Source organism: Quercus suber, unplaced genomic scaffold (genome assembly GCF_002906115.3).
Source record: "Quercus suber isolate HL8 unplaced genomic scaffold, Cork oak 2.0 scaffold_151, whole genome shotgun sequence".
Taxonomy (NCBI): Eukaryota; Viridiplantae; Streptophyta; class Magnoliopsida; order Fagales; family Fagaceae; genus Quercus; species Quercus suber.
In genome coordinates, this window is record NW_027069612.1 from 471,260 (window position 1) to 489,581 (window position 18,322).

At 33.0% G+C, this 18,322-nt stretch overlaps 1 protein-coding gene across 1 annotated transcript; it reads left to right on the forward strand.

Moving 5' to 3' along the window:
- The first annotated feature begins 12,602 nt into the window (after window positions 1-12,602).
- LOC112022201 (transcription factor MYB44) lies at window positions 12,603-13,876 on the forward strand. The gene has a single exon (XM_024054776.2). It carries the CDS (start codon window positions 12,748-12,750, stop codon window positions 13,636-13,638), a length of 891 nt encoding a protein of 296 aa, XP_023910544.1. The 5' UTR covers window positions 12,603-12,747; the 3' UTR covers window positions 13,639-13,876.
- The last annotated feature ends 4,446 nt before the right edge of the window (window positions 13,877-18,322 follow it).

The following is an 18,322-nucleotide window of genomic DNA, read 5'->3' on the forward strand; positions in this document are numbered from 1 at the left end:
TTTGTTTTTTTTTGTTTTTCTTTTCCGTTGGGTTTTTAGGAGAGTGACCATTTCATGAAAGTTACTGACTGATCTTATTCTTATCATCATCATCATCATCAAAACCTACTTATAAAAGATAACTACGACCTTGTGGCCCACTGGCTCCTGCTCCAGATAATGCATTCGCAGCTTCATTTGTTTAATTTTTATAAGGAGCCAATGAATGAAAGCAACTTCAAACTAAACCGTAACTTTAAATAATCAATGACGTGGGAGGGAAGCTGAAATTATAGTAATGAATACAAGTGAGAGTGATGTTAGAGATACCATAAATTTTATTAGGAGTATATAACTTTTAAAAAATAATGTGCTATTAAAAAAGGGAAATGTTAACGAGTGCTGTTGGGCATTGGTTAAAAATCTATTTTAAGAAAATTTTGATATCACTTTTATGGGAAATGAAAAAAGCTGTCAAAATATTAATTGTTTTTTTTCATTTTCCCATAAAAACTTTCTTTAATTGGATTGTTTTTTTTTTTTTTTGAGGTAAAGGACGATTAATTGGATTGTTAACCAATGCCCTACGGCACTCGTTAACATGAATAAAAAGTAATTTTAACGTTTATTTATTAAGTTATTAACATTCATTAATTATATTTATTGTCATATCAATTTTTAAAATTTATAATATTATAAAATTTGTAATAATTTCAGTATATTCTAATAAGTATATAGTAAATTTCAATTATTTATGCATACACAATTGCAGATCTCTCTCTCCAAAAGTGTTGTAATAAAATTAAAGAATCTATTACATACCAGCCCATTACACGTCAACCGAAAATAAGCGAAAATAGCACTCTATGCTCTATAGAACTAGCTTATATTGTCTAAAAATTTTTAGTTGGTAACATTATTTCATAGTCTAGTAAGAATAATTAAAATGTATTTTTGTCAATTTTTTTCCTCCCAACAAAATATTCTCAATTACTTGTTTAATTGTCTTTTTTTCTCTTACCACTTCTACTAATGAATAATTTTTTCTATGATTTCTCATACCTTTCCTAGTTCCTTGACTTAAATAAAATAGACTACTCAAGTGGATGTCAAGAGGCTTTTTTTTGTGTGGATAATCTAAACTTTCATTATAGGAACAAAAACTAAGGAACAATAGAAGAACAATCAGATTTGCAAATATCAGCAATAATAGAAGGGAGGTTAAACTTTTTACAAGAAAAAGACTTTCTAAGACTGCTAACCAGCTTACTAAAAACATAAGATGTCAAGAGAGATAAATTGATGTGGTCCTCCCTGACCTCCCAACCAATAAAATATCGTTATTTATGCAAATGTGACATCACCTGATAATTTTTACTTTTTATTCCTTATGCTGATTAAAAAGCTCATTCACGCATTTGCATAAATAACATTGTCTCATTGTTTGGGAGGACCACGTCAGCAGTCCTTCTGGTGGATCTAATAATTTCTCGTCAAGAGGCTTATTATCCAATACCATACATTACTTTCATTTATTATTAAGAGATTAAGGTTCAAATCTCCATTAACTCCTATTGTACTATCTAATAATAATAATTATTATTATTATTATTATTATTATAACTAAAATGTATTGAAAGATATGTAATAATTTTTATTTTTTATTCCTTATGCTAATTAGGAAGTTCATTTACGCATTTGCATAAATGGCATTGTCTCATTATTTGGGAGGACCATGTCAGCAGTTCTTCTGATAGACCTAATAATTTCTTGTCAAGAGGCTTATAATCTAATACTATACATTACTTTTATTTATTATTAAGAGAATAAGGTTCAAATCTCCATTAACTCCTATTGTACTATCTAATAATAATAACAACTAAAATAGATTGAAAGATATGTAAAAGCTAAATAGTGATAGTAGCATAGAGGAATGATCAAACTATATAAAAAATGTCTTATGAAATGTCGGTAATCTTATCATTTCCATTGTTACAAATCAACAAGCATTGAGTGAGTAACCATCATTATTTTAGAAAGGAAAAAGAAAAAGGGCAGACAAACTAAACAAACAAGAAGTTCCCAATCTATGGCTCAATGTCAAATCAAATGGCCCTTTTATCTAAATCAACAAACATTTTTTTAAAGAGTCCCCATCCCATGGAATAATGGAACTGTTACGTATTTCAGTAAAAGCGGACCATCAATATTATATCTAAATATTTCTCAAATAAAAAGTGGGAGAAGAATAAAACAAAAAATTATATAATTTTATTATTTGGACATATTAACTTTATGTTTTTAAATTGAACACTTTAAAGTTTAAACTCCATACTTTTATAATGTAGCTACAAAAAAACCTCACCACATTCATTAAAGTCTGACATTTAAAATATCCAAGGAAAAAATTTTGGCTTTTATTTTTTGGTACTTTCAGCTAAAAAAATTATTATATATATATATATATTTTTTTTTTTTGATAAAAAAAAATTAGATGAAGGGAGGCTACCTCATACCATAGTCAAGGCAAACCACATGCCTCAAGAGACTTACATTAGATTTATAGATCGTCTATCAAGGAGGACTACTGGTAGCATGACTTGAACCTAAACCTTTTGAGCGAAGTCAACCTTACCAACTGAACCAATCCCCATCAGCAAAAAAAAAAAAAAAATAAAAATAATAATAATAATAATAATAATAATTCTCTATTTCTAAGAGCATTCATAATGGGCCAACAATATGTCAAATGTAACCAAAATTTAGCATTCAAACTCAATAACTCTCAACAGCCGGAAGGCTAAACATGGAAAAGTGTAAATTTTTTTAGCATAGTGCTACAGTATCATCGTAAATGTATGATAGTATTGTAGCACAATCCCAAATCTCAAATACTATTTTTTATTCCAAATGATCTTTCTCTCTCTTTGGTGTCTCAGAGTTCTGCTCTCCCTTTCTCCACAACAATCCAAACTCCTCTCTCTCATCACATCTCTCTTTAGCTCACGGTGGTGGGTATTTTTTGGCGTAGGCTTTAGTATGGGTCAGGTGATGGTGTGGGTTGTGGGTATGGCAGTGTGAGCTGGGTTATGCTGTCTGGCGACATAGAGGTCGGTCGTGATGAGGTCGTGCATGGCAAGGTGGGTCTTGGTGAGCTAGGTTGTGGTGAGGTGAGTCCAAGGGAGTCAATATCGTACCGGATACTGTACCGGTTTGGCCAGCGGTACGATATATTTAGGATACCGGTCAATACCGGTGTACCGTTTCGGGTTTATCGCTATTTTTTATATTTATAAATAAATAAATAAATATATATATATATATGTATGTATGTATATATGTATGTGTGTGTGTGTGTGTGTGTGTGTGTGTGTGTGTGTGTGTATTATAATAAATATAAAAGTTTACCATAAAACATTTTCTCACTTCAGAACTAATTATTCATGGTTTTAGACTTTAGTATCAATTAAAAAGAAAAAAAATTAAAAAAATAGAAAACTTAAAAGTTACCATTGCATACTAAGAAAACAAATAATACTAATAAGTTACTATTCTGCCCTAACAGAAATTCAAAAATTACAAAACTTAAAAAATAAAAAATAAAAAAAAACTTTTTTCTGTACCGTCGGTGTTGCTCGAAATTGGCCGGTACATGGCCGGTATTTAAATCGGTACGAAACGTTGATATTATGATACCGGTATACATACTGGAACGGTACTTTCCGGCTAGTACAGTATTGACTACCTTGGGTGAGTCACAGACTCATGGTGTGGATTTCGACGAGGTGGGTCACGGACTCACGACAAAGGTGAGTTGTGTGGGTTTCTAGTGGTGGAGATCGGCAAGTTGTGTGGGTTTTTGGCAGTGGTGGGTTTGTGACTGATGTGGGCGTGGATCATGTGGTGTAGCGGCGGCAAAGGTAAGGGATTGTGGCGGTGTGGGCTTGGTTTTGATTTTGATTTTGGATTTTGCTATGGATTTTGACAGGATTTTGAATTTTGATTTTGCTATGAATTTTGCTCAACGAAGATGGGTGGTGTGACTAAGAAGTTGGATGGTGGTGGGTGGTTGAGAGAGTAAGAGAAACAGAGATCAGAGATCAGAGAGAAAAGTGAGAAATATTTTTATAATATTTTAATATTTAGTATGGTAAAATAAAAATTAAAATATTATGTGTATTATAAAATAATATTGTATAGTTGATAAAATAACTTTTTAAAATGATAAAATATGATAAAATGACATTTTTAGGTGGAATCACTGCCGACCCAAATCTTTTCTCAAAAATCTAAAGAACGACAACACAAGATACAACAGTTTTAAATCTATATGTGTCATACCCTCAGGTAGTCACATCGTACGGTAGATGCATGTAGCGGAAAATCATGCTAAGGAGGGCCCCACACGTGGCGCGAATCCCTATATTTATGATTCTTTTTGGGAACTCACGAAGTGGGTTATAGCTGGCACCAACTGACGTGGCGCTAGATTTTCAAATGCTTCAGTTACGTCGGTTAACGGTTCGATATGCAATGGATACCGGCCACGTCACTCATGAACGGACAAATCAAGCTGTGGTCCGCACCTTGCAACCCAATTCTCACACGTGTCTGCATGGTAATAGTAGCTAACCGTTAATTTGATAGTTGGTACAAAACATATATAAAGCTTAAAATAATTATAAAAATGTAGAGAATAAATGTTAATTAGATTTTTGAAAATGACCCTAGCAAGGAAAAAAAACAAAAAGGAAATTTAAGTGGGAAATAATAAGTAAATAAAGGTCGATTATTATGGATTTTTGGTGATTAAAATAGTTAAGAAGAAAGTGACATATTATATCTTGGTTCTTTATTGAAAACCAACTTGAAAATCTGCTATATTTAATCAAATACCTTTGCCATCTTCTTCACCTTTTGCTTTGCATGTTTATGTAGAAATAATCTTTGACATTTCTTGATGTTGTTTTTGTCTCTTCTCTTGGTTCTCCACATCACTATTCAATCGCACCAAACTCCTTTTGAAAGTGAAAAGTATGATGGAGAAATGTTAAATCCCATTCTTCTAGTCATGTCTTCATAGAGTTTATCCTATAAGTCCAAAGCGAGCTTTGGTTGTTTCCTAGGCGTGAAAAAGTGAAAGAAATGACACAATAATGAACGGATGAAATGCATTTTACTCACTATGACTTTCCAAAATCATAAATCCAAATTTTTATTCCTATCGAGTCATGCTTAAATGAATGTAGACCACTTTCCATAACTTGAATATCGATATTATTTGGAAAGAAAAAGTTGTAAATGTTGTTAAGAGTCTTGTAACGACCAAATTGACATTTTTTTTTTAGTGTTTTTAATAAAAATATTCTAAATTTAAATGCGCTTTTTCTAACAATCAAAGTATATATATAATAAATAAATAAAAAAGACGTAAACTTTTAAATTACACTAATTTCCTTTACGATAGATAAAATAAAAAAATTAAGAAAAAATGGACCACTTAAATATATTCATAGCTTTCAAAATTTAAGGCCCATGAGTCTAAGATTTTACTTGCTGTTAAAATTATTTTCCGTCGAGTCCTTGGATTTGAGAAGCTAGTGCATTGAAACCTAATCCTGTCTAATCATGTCTATTGGTTCAACATCATTCATTCATAAATACTACTGTTTTGATTCTGAATATTGGGGCCTATGGTATGAATGAATATGTATGATCGATGCATCCCAATGTCCCCAGTGCTTTTATGACATGGTGCCGGTATAAGGTGTACTTGTTCATTCCGTGATTCAATATCCCAAACAAATTAATAATATCATTTATCATATATTCATATAATTTTTAACAAGGAATGGGTACACTGCGTGAGAAAATCTATGCATATTATTACTTGGTTATAGGCTCTTATAGCTAATTTATGATTAGCAGTTACAGAACCAACAAAAAAAAGTTTTTAATCTCAAAATTTTGGAATTTGGTTATGAATTTTCAATATATTATCAAAGTTTGAGCACATATTCTTATCCGTATTCTATTTCCAACATGATTTATTTTACACAAATGCAATTCAGCTTTTTTGCTTATAAATGTGTGTATGTCTGTGAATTAGCGATGAGTATGATGGCACCTTCTTTTTGTGTTTTGGTACTTATATGTGGTAGTTTTTGTTTGATTCTTAAATATATTAATCTCTTTCATATTATTCTGTAATCAAAGACTCTATTGCTAGGAAACATCCTTTCACTTTCTATCCCATGTGACATGCTCAGCTTAGCCTAACAAGGATCACAGTCCTTAATCAATATTTAATTGCAGAAGTGATCCGAATCTTAAAAGTACTTTTAAAGATAGTACTTTCAGAAGGACTAAAAATAAACACTACCTTCCGTTGTCCCATAAAAAACCACCAGCTGCACAGTACATAATTGCAAGGATCCAAGGCATAAAATGGTTGCATAAGGCCATGCAAAACTGCAGAATACACAACCTTTGGGACCATTCTATGCTTTGTAAAACTCTCTTCCATGGACCAAAAACATTGCTAGGTGTGATGATTGAGAGTAGAGGACCTGACTGCTAATACTACCCAACACGCAAAAGATTTCAGATTTAATTTTTTTTTAATTATTACTTTATAAAAAAAAAATAGAGAAAATAGGAAGAAGAGAGCAACCGGCGTGACTTCTCTACCTATAGGTGACCAAAGTAACATCTTACGAGCTCTCGGGCGAGACCCTATACTTCCGGTTTGTGTAAGTAACTCACTTATTTTTTAGGTCGACCACTAGGAATGAAAATGAGATATAAGAAGCACTAACACACAACTAGTTGTTTGAGGCTCGAATCCAAATCCTGAAACTTGTTAACCCGATAGCTTACCAACTAGGCCATCTAGATGATGGTGATTTCTGATTAAGTTAATTCTTAAAGTCCTACATAAAAGTGAACGGTATGATGATTGATTTCGTAAATTGTGCAAAAATTCAATAACCTGGCCGGGCTAAATAATGTCAATCTAACCACTCTACACCTCTTGGCAATTCGTAACAATGTTGATATTGGGATTCTTCGATGCATAACACTGGCAAGTCTAGCCCCACCAGTAGATGAGAAAAATTAAGTATTGATTAGTTTAAAACTAATATAATTTTATATTTTTAATGGAGATATCTAAGACTTAAATCCCTCGTCTCTATTATAACTATCAAATTATTAAAAATAAAAATAATGACCTTCCATCGAGTTGACATCCCCGTTGAACTCCCATTGATGTCAACATCCATGGCAAGCACCACCTATGAAGTTTTATCATTCTAGCATCATTAACAATTTCTTACTTGATTTTATTTGTTTTATTTTGGGCTTGTCAAGTGATTGGTGTGGATGAGTACGTGAGTTAAAGGTGAGAATTTGAAAGAGGTGAATAATATTATACTATGGTTGATTTTGACTGAGATTCAAAAGATTAATTGAAACTAAAGCACAACTGATTTTGATTATTGCATCGATTGATAATGAGTCTAGGGGTTTTCTTGCTTGACGTCTTTAGCTTAGACAATAGGTTTATAAGTAACCTATTGTGTTAGCAAGTTGTGTTTGTGTTGTGTCAAGGCATGAGACAATCCTAACTCGATACATGTAATGATCGTGTCAAAACCCCACAACCCTAACACAACATATTTATTAAGTGAGTTGATACAACATGACCCAAGTAACTTGCTTAATATACAAGTTGTGTTGGTCTATTTCAAATTGTTTAATAAACATGTATTATGTTAACATGGACATGATCCATTTCAATTCATCTAAAAAGTGGCCTAAGATGAAAAATTTATCAACATAACCATTAAAATTATTAATTACTCAATTATATATTCTAAATTCAAATTCATGTTGGAGAAAAAATGAAATTTATTTATATGAAGATGGGCTTTTTGTTGATTTTGAGTTAAATAGATTAACAAGTAATCAACTTACTTATTAATTGTGTCAAAGAAGACTATATCATATTTGTGGGTCTTGTAAAAAATTGTTACTCTTATGGTAACATGAGCCCAATTGACATGTGATCACCTCTTAATTCTCAAGAAAATTCAATCAAAGCCACGAAAGGGCCCAATTGACATGTGATCAGTGATCCTTAATCCTAGAGAAAATTCCAACAAAAACATAAAAGGGCATTTTAGTACATTAAATTTTTTTTATAAATCCATGGCATGTGGAGCTCACGTGAGATGCACTCGTGTTTTTGGCTAGGTCACGTGATGAGTCTTCCAAAAAAAATGATGGTACGGGTAAAGGACAGTGTTAGGTAAGGGATAGGTGCGCGTGGCACGTGAGAGTGGGTATGTATGGCAGGGAAGAGTTCCATACAGCTGTTTCCCCGTAACCACTGCATGTTGTTGAAAGATAGAGACTGCTTTCTGTTTTTGTTGCTTTTTCTCTCCTCCTTTTCCGTTTTTTCTGTTTTCTCTTCCCAATTGCATTGCCACTCACCACTTGTTTACACACTTTTTAAAAAATTTCTTTTTTTTTTTAAGTGATAGGATTGTTCAGTACTTTTTTTTTTTTGATGGGAAGGATTGTTCAGTACTTGTTTAGTTGTTTTCACCTAATATTACTAGAAACAGGTGTATATGGTATTGGCAATTCTCTTGTTTATCATTTACGCTTTTTCTAGTGTATCCTCAAATTATTGCGAGAAATGCCTTGCACATAAAATTTTTTGACAACCATTGAGTTAGTAAACTTTTATCAATTTTTTTAGTACAGAATTAATATTAATTTTTTACTTATTATTAAAAATTTAGCACATTAATAATTATATACATTTTTGTCAAATTATTTGTGTCTGTAAAAGAAAGTTTATAAAGTGAAATTTGGCCATTAGACTGTTGTCCACTTTTACTGCATTTTCATTTTCAATATATGCATTTATTTATATGAGGGCCTATGAAGAAAAAGGGGCTATAGTTGTTGAAAAATGAGGACCCAAATATGTAGACTCATCTATATTGTTATGTGGGCCTACTCAAGCTAAAATAAAATTTAAAAAAAATGTGGTCCTAAAAAATAAAAATCTCAAGATTCAGTTGTTGGGAACTAATCAAGAGAACCATACATGGTAGAATGTGCTGTACAAAACTGTCAGAAATCTTTTTTTTTTTTTTTCTAAATATATAAACTTCAATGTCATTCAAAGCAGAGAAGAAATCAATTTGTGTGTCTAAATTAATCACCAATGGGTTATGTACTTATGTTCTTATTAAATAGTTATTAACTCTCCTTTTTACCATTTGTTACTAAATCATCAAACATTTCATTTTCATAAGTACAAAACATTATTGTTTGACTTCGAGACCTTAGGAATTAAGATTTGTCATTGACATATTGGACAAAAATACAATTCTATAACATAATTTATTTAAATCACTAGAATAATTATGGGCATTACACTTGTTAAAACGTAAATAAATTTCAAGGATGAAGTAATTAGGAAGGTCCATAGAGGCATATAACTAATAAATAAATTTATTTCCAGATTAGTTTGTTAGAGTTTCTTATAATCTATTACATGATGATTTAATGTGTACTTTATAGCACCTCTAGTATTTTTGTGTATAAATGCTGAGTTTATAACAATATTGTTAAACTTTTGGTATTAACATTTAGTAACATATTGCGAATTGTGTTGATTTCTAAACTCATGCAGCGAATGAGAAGCTAGTTACATATTGAAAAATTGAAAGCATATATAACATAAACAACATTACAACAATTGTAGAGATAAAAATCATCAAAATCTACTTCACAACTTAAGGTGAAATTGTGTTGCAAATGAGAATAAGAAGTCCATTGTTTAGTTAGAAGAATGTTTATCATTTGTCGTTTGTGATTTTGTATAAATAAAGTCTACTAATTTTTCTACTAAAAAAACAAAAATAAAAGATTTGATTAATATTAACATTATTTTTCATACAAATTTATTTCTCACCACACATATGGTAAATTAAAAAAAAAAAAAGAAAAAAAAGAAGAAATGGAACATGAATGGTCAATTGACTTGAACAAATGGGTTCTAGTTAGTTCAGCTGGTAAAATTTATGATGGTTGAATAAGAGATCTAGGGTTCAATCTCTATTTACACTAAAAACCGATTGTATAGTTAGAAGAATCTCTATCATTTTTCGTTTGTGATTTTGTATAAATAAAGTCTACTAATTTTTCTACTAAAAAAAATAAAAATAAAAGTTTTGGCTGATATTAACATTATTTTTACACAAATTTATCTCTCATCACACATATGGTTAAAAAAAAAAATGAATGGTCAATTGACTTGAACAAGTGGGTTTTAATTAGCTTAATTAGTAAAGTCTCTGATAGTTGAATAAGAGATATGAAGTTTAATCCCTACCTACATAAAAAATTAATTGGTGTATTGGTTTGATAATAAAGAGCAATAATAAGAAGTGAACTTCATAAGCTGAAATTTTCTTTAAAAAAAAAATTGATTTGAACAGATAAGGTGTACGTTTGGATTGCATTGAAAAATAAAAAAATTACGTTTGACATTTTTTCTATGAGTTATGTGCACTGTTCACAAGACCAATAAATATAAAAAAACTTAAATATAACTTTAAAATAAATCTCACTACACTATTTATATATTTAAAAATTATTTTATTATAATTTTCCAGTTTTTAATTTTTAATTTTTAAAAATAAACGGCATTCAAATAAATTAAAAGAAACAAATCCAAGAGAGAGTGAGGGAGTTTATTATTAATGCAAAGCAGGTAAAGACGGTGGAGTCGGTTTTGGCGGTTCAGGAAGAACAAGTGCGTGACAGACACGTGTCGGTTAGTGGGAGTAGTAGGCCGTTAAGGGTAGTAGTCCGAGTGAGTCGAGTCGAGTATGTATGTGGGACTGGGTTAAGAGTAAGTAATGACAGGCTGGACTGACAAGATTGCAGTTCCGTTCGTCCCCCGATTCTGCTATTCTATTTTGTCGTTTTATGCTCCAGCTCACCACTTCCGTGCGTCCTTTTCTCCCCTCTACTATACAACAAATTAATAAATTATATTGTATGTTTATATAACCAAAAAAAAAAAAAAATAAATAAAAATCCCCTTCCTCGAAATTGCTCTCCAGCCTGGCTTGGTCAAAGTCATCCCCAAAACTGTATCTTTTACAATTCGTCTCTTCGTCATTAGTTTAACCTTTTCCTTAAACACACGTTTGTTTTTTTCTCTCTTTTTTAAAACTTTTTTTTAAACCTCCGTTTTAACTTCCAAAACGGTCGGTTAAATATCTAAAATCTAATAAATCCCGAGATCATAGAGATATCAGGTTGCCACTTTCAACTCTTTTTTTTTTTTTTTTGTGGCTCTCTTTTACTTTTTAACAGTTATATTTGTACTAACTGTTCATTTATGTTCTGTCAACAATTACTAAAAGGCTATTAATTCTAATTTCAAGACCACTAGATAGATAGATGCCTTTACTTTACTTTCTTTTTGGGAAAAATGTCCCATCTTAAATAGAGCACTATCGAATTTATGTGATACTATTAAAAATTTTCTGATTTCTAGATTGGATCGAATTGATATTTTTGTGAAGTATTATTACTCACTTAAAAAAGTTTAAATCTTTTGGTACCTTTGATTGGGCATTGGGGGCCACTAGATCATGGAAATAAGATTGTATTCTTTGTTTTTGTGTTTTTCTTTTAGTTTAGGAAAATTTACCAAAAAAAAGCCAAAATTCATTCTTCAAATTAGGTACTGACTTTTTAATTTTATATTTTTTATAAAATAATTCCATATTACAATAATGAGTAGGAGAATTTGAGTTTTACTTTGTCTCATGAAAGAGATTTGTCATTGTCATTAAACTGCAAGATTCTTGATTAATTTTGGAAATTAAAGTGGCAAAAAGTCATAAAATTATTTCAATATTGAAAATTATCAATTTCCATTATTTCTTTACCTTATTTTTCACAATAAAAAGAAAAGAAAAAAAAAAAAAAACGGTTAGAAAACTTTATACTATACTATGTGAATCAATTTCACTTTTTTGACAATCACTTTCTCACACTAAATAATTATTTTTTCTCTTTATTCAATAGTTGTCAAATTGAGGAATGAACAACACTTAAGTGAACGCAAAGTTTAATCAATAATTTTTCACTTTTCTCCACTTTAATTTTGTTTAAGAACAAAGGCTTTAAATTGAAACAATTTCATAAATTTAGGATTTTAATTACACCATTGGTTATAATATCAAACAAGTTATAAAATTTGGCTGTTTTTGTAATATATATATATTTTTTTATAACGGAGGAAATGGATTTGGTGAGGAATTTGACGACGTGTATAGTTGGAACAGTACGTAGTAACGTAGCTCCACAGCTCCACTCCATTAGAAGGTACTGAAGTGGGGGAGTGATTATATATACATACGTGTAAGTTGGAAAGGCAACGACGAGACGCGTGTCAGTTTGACAGCTGTATACTAGTAACTGCCTTGCCTGGAAGAATCCCCCAACTCTCAACGCCTATGACCGGTCACTCCCACCGGTTCAACCAGTCATCCTTATCCTCTCTTATATATTCCCCTCTCACTCTCATTCTTCTCAATTCGCTTCTCTTTTACCAAAGAGGCTCTGCCTCTTAACACAAATCTAAATATCAACAACCCAAAAAAAGAAAAAAGAAAAAGGAATAGCTAGTCATTTTTATTTTTATTTATTTGTAATTTAAATATTTCCATGGCTTCTACAAAGAAAGATTTGGATCGGATAAAAGGTCCATGGAGCCCCGAAGAAGACGAAGCGTTACAGAGACTGGTGCAAAGCTACGGCCCGAGAAACTGGTCGTTGATAAGCAAATCGATCCCGGGTCGATCCGGGAAATCGTGTCGTTTACGCTGGTGTAACCAGCTCTCGCCTGAGGTTGAGCACAGACCTTTCACTCCCGACGAGGACGACACGATTATTCGAGCTCACGCTCGGTTCGGTAACAAGTGGGCCACCATAGCTCGCCTCCTCAACGGTCGAACCGATAACGCCATTAAAAACCACTGGAACTCGACGCTCAAGCGGAAATGCTCGTCCATGGGCGACGACTTTAACGACGACGTTTCGAACCCGCAGCCGCTCAAGCGATCGGCTAGCGTCGGGGCGGCTACCGTTACGGGTACGGGTCTGTACTTGAATCCGAGCAGTCCGTCCGGATCCGATTTGAGTGACTCGAGCATGCCCGCCACGTCACCTTCTCATGTGTTCAGACCCGTGGCGCGAGCTGTCTCTCTGGTACCGGCTCACCCGGTTGAGACTTCGTGTTCAACAACAACGGATCCAACGACTTCACTGAGTCTGTCTTTACCAGGATCCGACCCCTTTGAGTTAATCAGCCCGGCTCAGATGGTACCACCACTGCCACCTCAGCAGCAACAGCAACCACCACCACCGGAGCAACCGGTTACTGGTTACGAGAAGCAGTTCTTCAGCAACGAGTTCTTGGCGGTGATGCAAGAGATGATAAGAAAGGAAGTGAGGAATTACATGTCGGGGATTGAGCAAAACGGGTTTTGTAATTTGCAGACTGATGCTATTAGGAACGCTGTCATTAAGCGGATTGGGATTAGCAAAATCGAGTAGCCAAACAGAGAGTGAGAGAGACTAGTCTTTTAGTCCTAAGAGAGAGAAAAAAATGACTGAGCGAAGAAAGGCAAAGCAATCCTTTTTTTTTTTTTTTTTATTTTGGGTTTTTTTTTTAATTTTAATTTCGGTTGCATTAGAATACCAATGAAAATAATTTTGGTAGTGTACAGTGGGACAAAATGGGGGTTAAAATCTGAAGAAAAAAAAAAAAAAAACGTTGTCGTCTTATCTTCAACTGTGACTATTTCTTTTTTATTTTTGGCCTTTTCTTTTATGGAACAAATTAAGGGAAAAAAAGAGAGGAAAAGATAATGTCATAATGAATTTAATGTGAAAGACTTAATTCATGGGCAAGTTGATTAATACTGTTGGACAGAGAGGACAACCGTTTTTTGTTTGTTTCGATGAAAGAAGATTGAAAGATGAAAAATCATATAGTGTGGTTTTTGTTTGGGAGCGAGACAAAAGGTTCGAAATAATTTTGTTTGGTAGTTACTTGGGGATGTGATTGTGTGATATTGAGTGATGAGATAATGGGAAAAATGAAAAAAAAAATTTGAGGCATGTGAAAATTTTGGGTTAAGAGAGTGGAACCAAAAATCCACAGCTACTTTGGAATTTAAATTTGGAATATTCAAATCCCACTTGTGTTCCATAAATCCTGGTCCATTATTTTGATAGATATCTTGTTTATGACGGGTACGGCTGTGGGCTATGATGAAGTGTGATTAGAAAAAAAAAAAAACAAGAATTGCTTTCATGATTGTTGGGTCCACTGATCGTTTTGGTATCTGCTTGGTTTTAAGATTATGCAGAGAGTGGGTTTAGGAAAATATAAAGTGACAAATTCATAAGAAGAATAGGTGTTTATAGACTTATGTAGGTGGTGATGCTTGAAGAAATTCTTAATGCTATGAATTTCTGATTGGAAACAAAACTAACACAATGATATTGAAGAAATTGAGACAGTATTGATGAAAAACAACAAAGAAAATCAGTGAGAAAACAGAGCAAGAAAGCGAGAGAAAGAGAGAGAAGGAGAGGGAAAATTCTAAGGGAAAAATTCTCTAATTGAGAGGAAAATATTTCACTTCATAACCTTAAAACTGATCATTGGCTTTCTATTTATATTACCCACTCTACTGATCTTAACAGAATAATAATTGGATCCAATTCACGTGAGTCAGTTCTGCAATTCATGGAGAGAATAACGGCTTCTTAACTGACTTTGGCGCCACAGCATGAAGCTCTCGCCTTTGCCCTCAGATCCTCCTCTTCAGAAAGACTCCTAAAAGAAAAATCTTCAATGCGGCAGCCCCCTTTTCCTCTCAGGTTTTCTCTCCTTTTTTTTCTTTTTACCCTAAAGAGCCTTTAAATAGGTCAAGGAATCCTATTCCCGTTTGGAGAAAATCCCAGATTTTTAGGCTTCACTTAACCGATGATTTTGGCCCATTTAACGTCAGAATTCGGACTTTTGGTAAACTACAAAGTTGTAGCCCTTTAAGTTAAATTTCCAACCCAACTTGAATCATCTCGATTGGATATCTGAGCCCAAAGTTATGCTGAAAATACTAACTGATGTGCAGGCTGGAATCCTAATCCGAATTGGACTTGGATTTTGTACAAAATTCCTTTGATTCCTTGCTCTTCTCATTCCTTCAAAGCACAAATGAATAGATAAATATAAATAAAAAAAATCAAATCAAATCAAAAGAAATAAATGAAAACTAACAATTTTAATAAATAAGAGGATAATAAAAATCATGTAAAAATTACACTTATCAAATTCCCCCAAACTTAAACTTTGCTAGTCCTCGAGCAAAAAGAGAAAAGAGAAAATAAATAAATAAAATTTTTCTGGCCTCAAAGATCTGCATAAAGCTTATAATTCAAAGGAATCATTCCAAATTAATCAAGTCCAAAAGTTAATTCAAAACTCAACTCCATCGCATTATCATTCTCACTTCATCATTAGCTTCCCGGATAGTTTTATGCAAACAAGTAAATAAGTAAAAATTTGATGGACCAAAATAAAAAATCTTAAATTTTTTTTTGAGGAAAACCCCCCCCCCCCCCTAAACTTTAATGATTAACAGTACAATTTAGCGTAAAAACCCTCTTATTTATGTTTGGTGGTACCAAATAATTTATTTTCTGTCACATACATACAAACTTTAAAACATTCTTCCATATTGAAGTTACAAACTTACATTTACTTCAAGTGTGGCTGCTCAGTTTTGGGCTGTTAGGGATGTAATTAGTCTTTGCATTACTTAATTTGCAGGCAGAGGAAATTGAGCTACATGCTAAGATTATTGTTGGTCTTCTTAAAGACCCTGATTTTGCTAACAATTCTAATGCTATTATTGTGGCTGTTACAGGGAAAGTCTTAAGGAAAATTCCTCAAGTTTGGATCTTCCACTACTATAGGAAGGCTAATAAGCTAGGAAGCACGGGTGCGTTTTGAGACTCGGGTGCGGGTGCGGGTACGGGTGCAGGACTCGGCAATTTTTGAAAAAGGTGGGTGCGGGTGCGGCGGGACTCGGCGATTAAAAAATTATTAAAATTATTTTTATTTATATTTTTAATATATTACTATGTATATTTTTTCACATTATATATACATATACTAAATTTAAGAACAATAATAGATAATAACTCAAATATAATATTCATAAATTAAATAAAACCCACAAAATTAATCTTTTTATTTTTATTCTCTCCCTTCACCTACCACTAAGTGCCAACAAGTCAACAATACATTAAGTTTGGTCTCCTCATAATATCAATTTTACCTTTTTTTTATTTTTTATTTTATTTCCCAAGGCTTGCCTCTACACCACACGTCCACACATTTTAAAAAGGTCTCTTTGCCTTCTGCGTTCTTCTCCTCAGCTTCGTTTCTTCCTTTCTACGTTTTTTTTCTTCTCCTCAACTTCATTTCTTCCATCACTCCCCTTCCCAGTTCATACCTTTTTTTCTTTTTTTTTTTGTTCTTGCTGGGCTTGCGAAAAAAAGAGAGGAAGAAGACGATCCGATTCGACGCGAATCGGTCCGGTTTGGCGCGAATCGGCGCTCGTCGAAGCCGAGTCGGCTCGAGTCCGGCGCTCCACGTGGCAGGACGCAGCCCGACGCGACACGGACACGCGGTCTGCGGCGTCCCTTCGGCGTCGCCGCGTCCCACCGAGTCCGACGCGGGTGCGGCTCCTCCGGAGCCTCGTCGGTGCTTTCTAGCTAATAAGTGTGTTGATGCACTAGCTTGGCAGGATGTCCACTAAGCTCAGGATTTTGTTTTGCTTTATGAGCCTTCTTTTGATGATTGATGTGTATTTGTTACTTAATTTGAACCATGTTGGTATAGTGTATGAATGTTGGGTTCCTTTTTAATGAGGGCTAGTTGCTCTCCTTAATAATATTATCCTTTTTACCCAAAATAAAGAAAAAAAAATTACATAACTAAGTAATACTATTTAGGATTAATATATTGTTGGTCTTCAAAATTTAACATATTAGTGAATCTAGCCCCTAAAGTTTGTTAACATATATTACTGTCTAGGCCAACAGGCTTAGGCTCAATGTCTTATTACTTGTACTATAAATTACTTGCCTACACTTTTTTTACTTGTGTTACACGAATATACTTCTATACTTATGCTACACGTATATGCTTCTATAAAAGGTAGTTTCTTGCACAATTCTTGACACAAAAATATTATTCTCTCTCTACTTTATTTTATTAACAAAGTTTAAAATGATTACATTTAATCCCTAATATGACGTAGTCAAATTAGAAGTTGACACATTATCATTTCACAATACAACAAGCAATTACTTAGAATTTGTTAGAGACCAAGATTGACCTCTTTAAATTTATTAAGGACTAAAAGTGACTATTTTAAGTTTGTTAAGGATTAAAAGTGATCACTTTAATTTTTAAGGACTTAAACTGCCGATATAATAAAATTTAGAGATCAATAGTATATTTTAACCAAAATTTTTATCTTATTATTGAAATTTTAATCTAAGAGAATTAAGTCATAGATTTTATTGGTTTTCAATCTACCTATCACCTCCAAAGTGGATGTTTATAGCTATGGGATTGTTGTGCTGGAAATTGTGACAGGAAAAGGTCCATCAAGGAGTGTCCATGGAATAGATGATGGTGGGGAGGCAGTGCACAAAAGGCTGGTAACATGGGTGAGGGAAAAATGAAGAAAGTGGCTGCAAAAACTTCCTTACTTGAAGAAATCATTGATCCAATGTTGGTAGGTAAATATGACATATTTGAGATGGAAGCTTTGGTTCAGGTTGCTCTGCAATGCGTAGAAGAAGACAAAGATGAGAGACCTACCATGAGCCAAGTAGTAGAGATGCTCCTACGCCAAGAAAAAGTCAGTGATGTTGTTATATTTGACGAGTGTAGTGATGAGTATAGTCTCATGGCCTACTAAATATGATATGTCAAGTGACTGCCAAATTTCATTCATAAAGCAATCATAGTTGTGAACCTGTTTTCTCCTATAGTTTAGCATGCACTTTCATGTGAAACAAGTGTATGTGTGTGTTTTTTTTTTAACTTATTTAACATTTTCATTAGCTTGCATCTTCCCTTTAAACTAATCATGTACCTGCAACAACGTAATTCAATAAAATCTATGACTTAATTCTCTTANCCTCAAAA

Coding starts and splice junctions, on each gene's coding strand:
- LOC112022201 (XM_024054776.2), top strand. CDS start 12,748: ATGGCTTCTACAAAGAAAGATTTGGATCGGATAAAAGGTCCATGGAGC.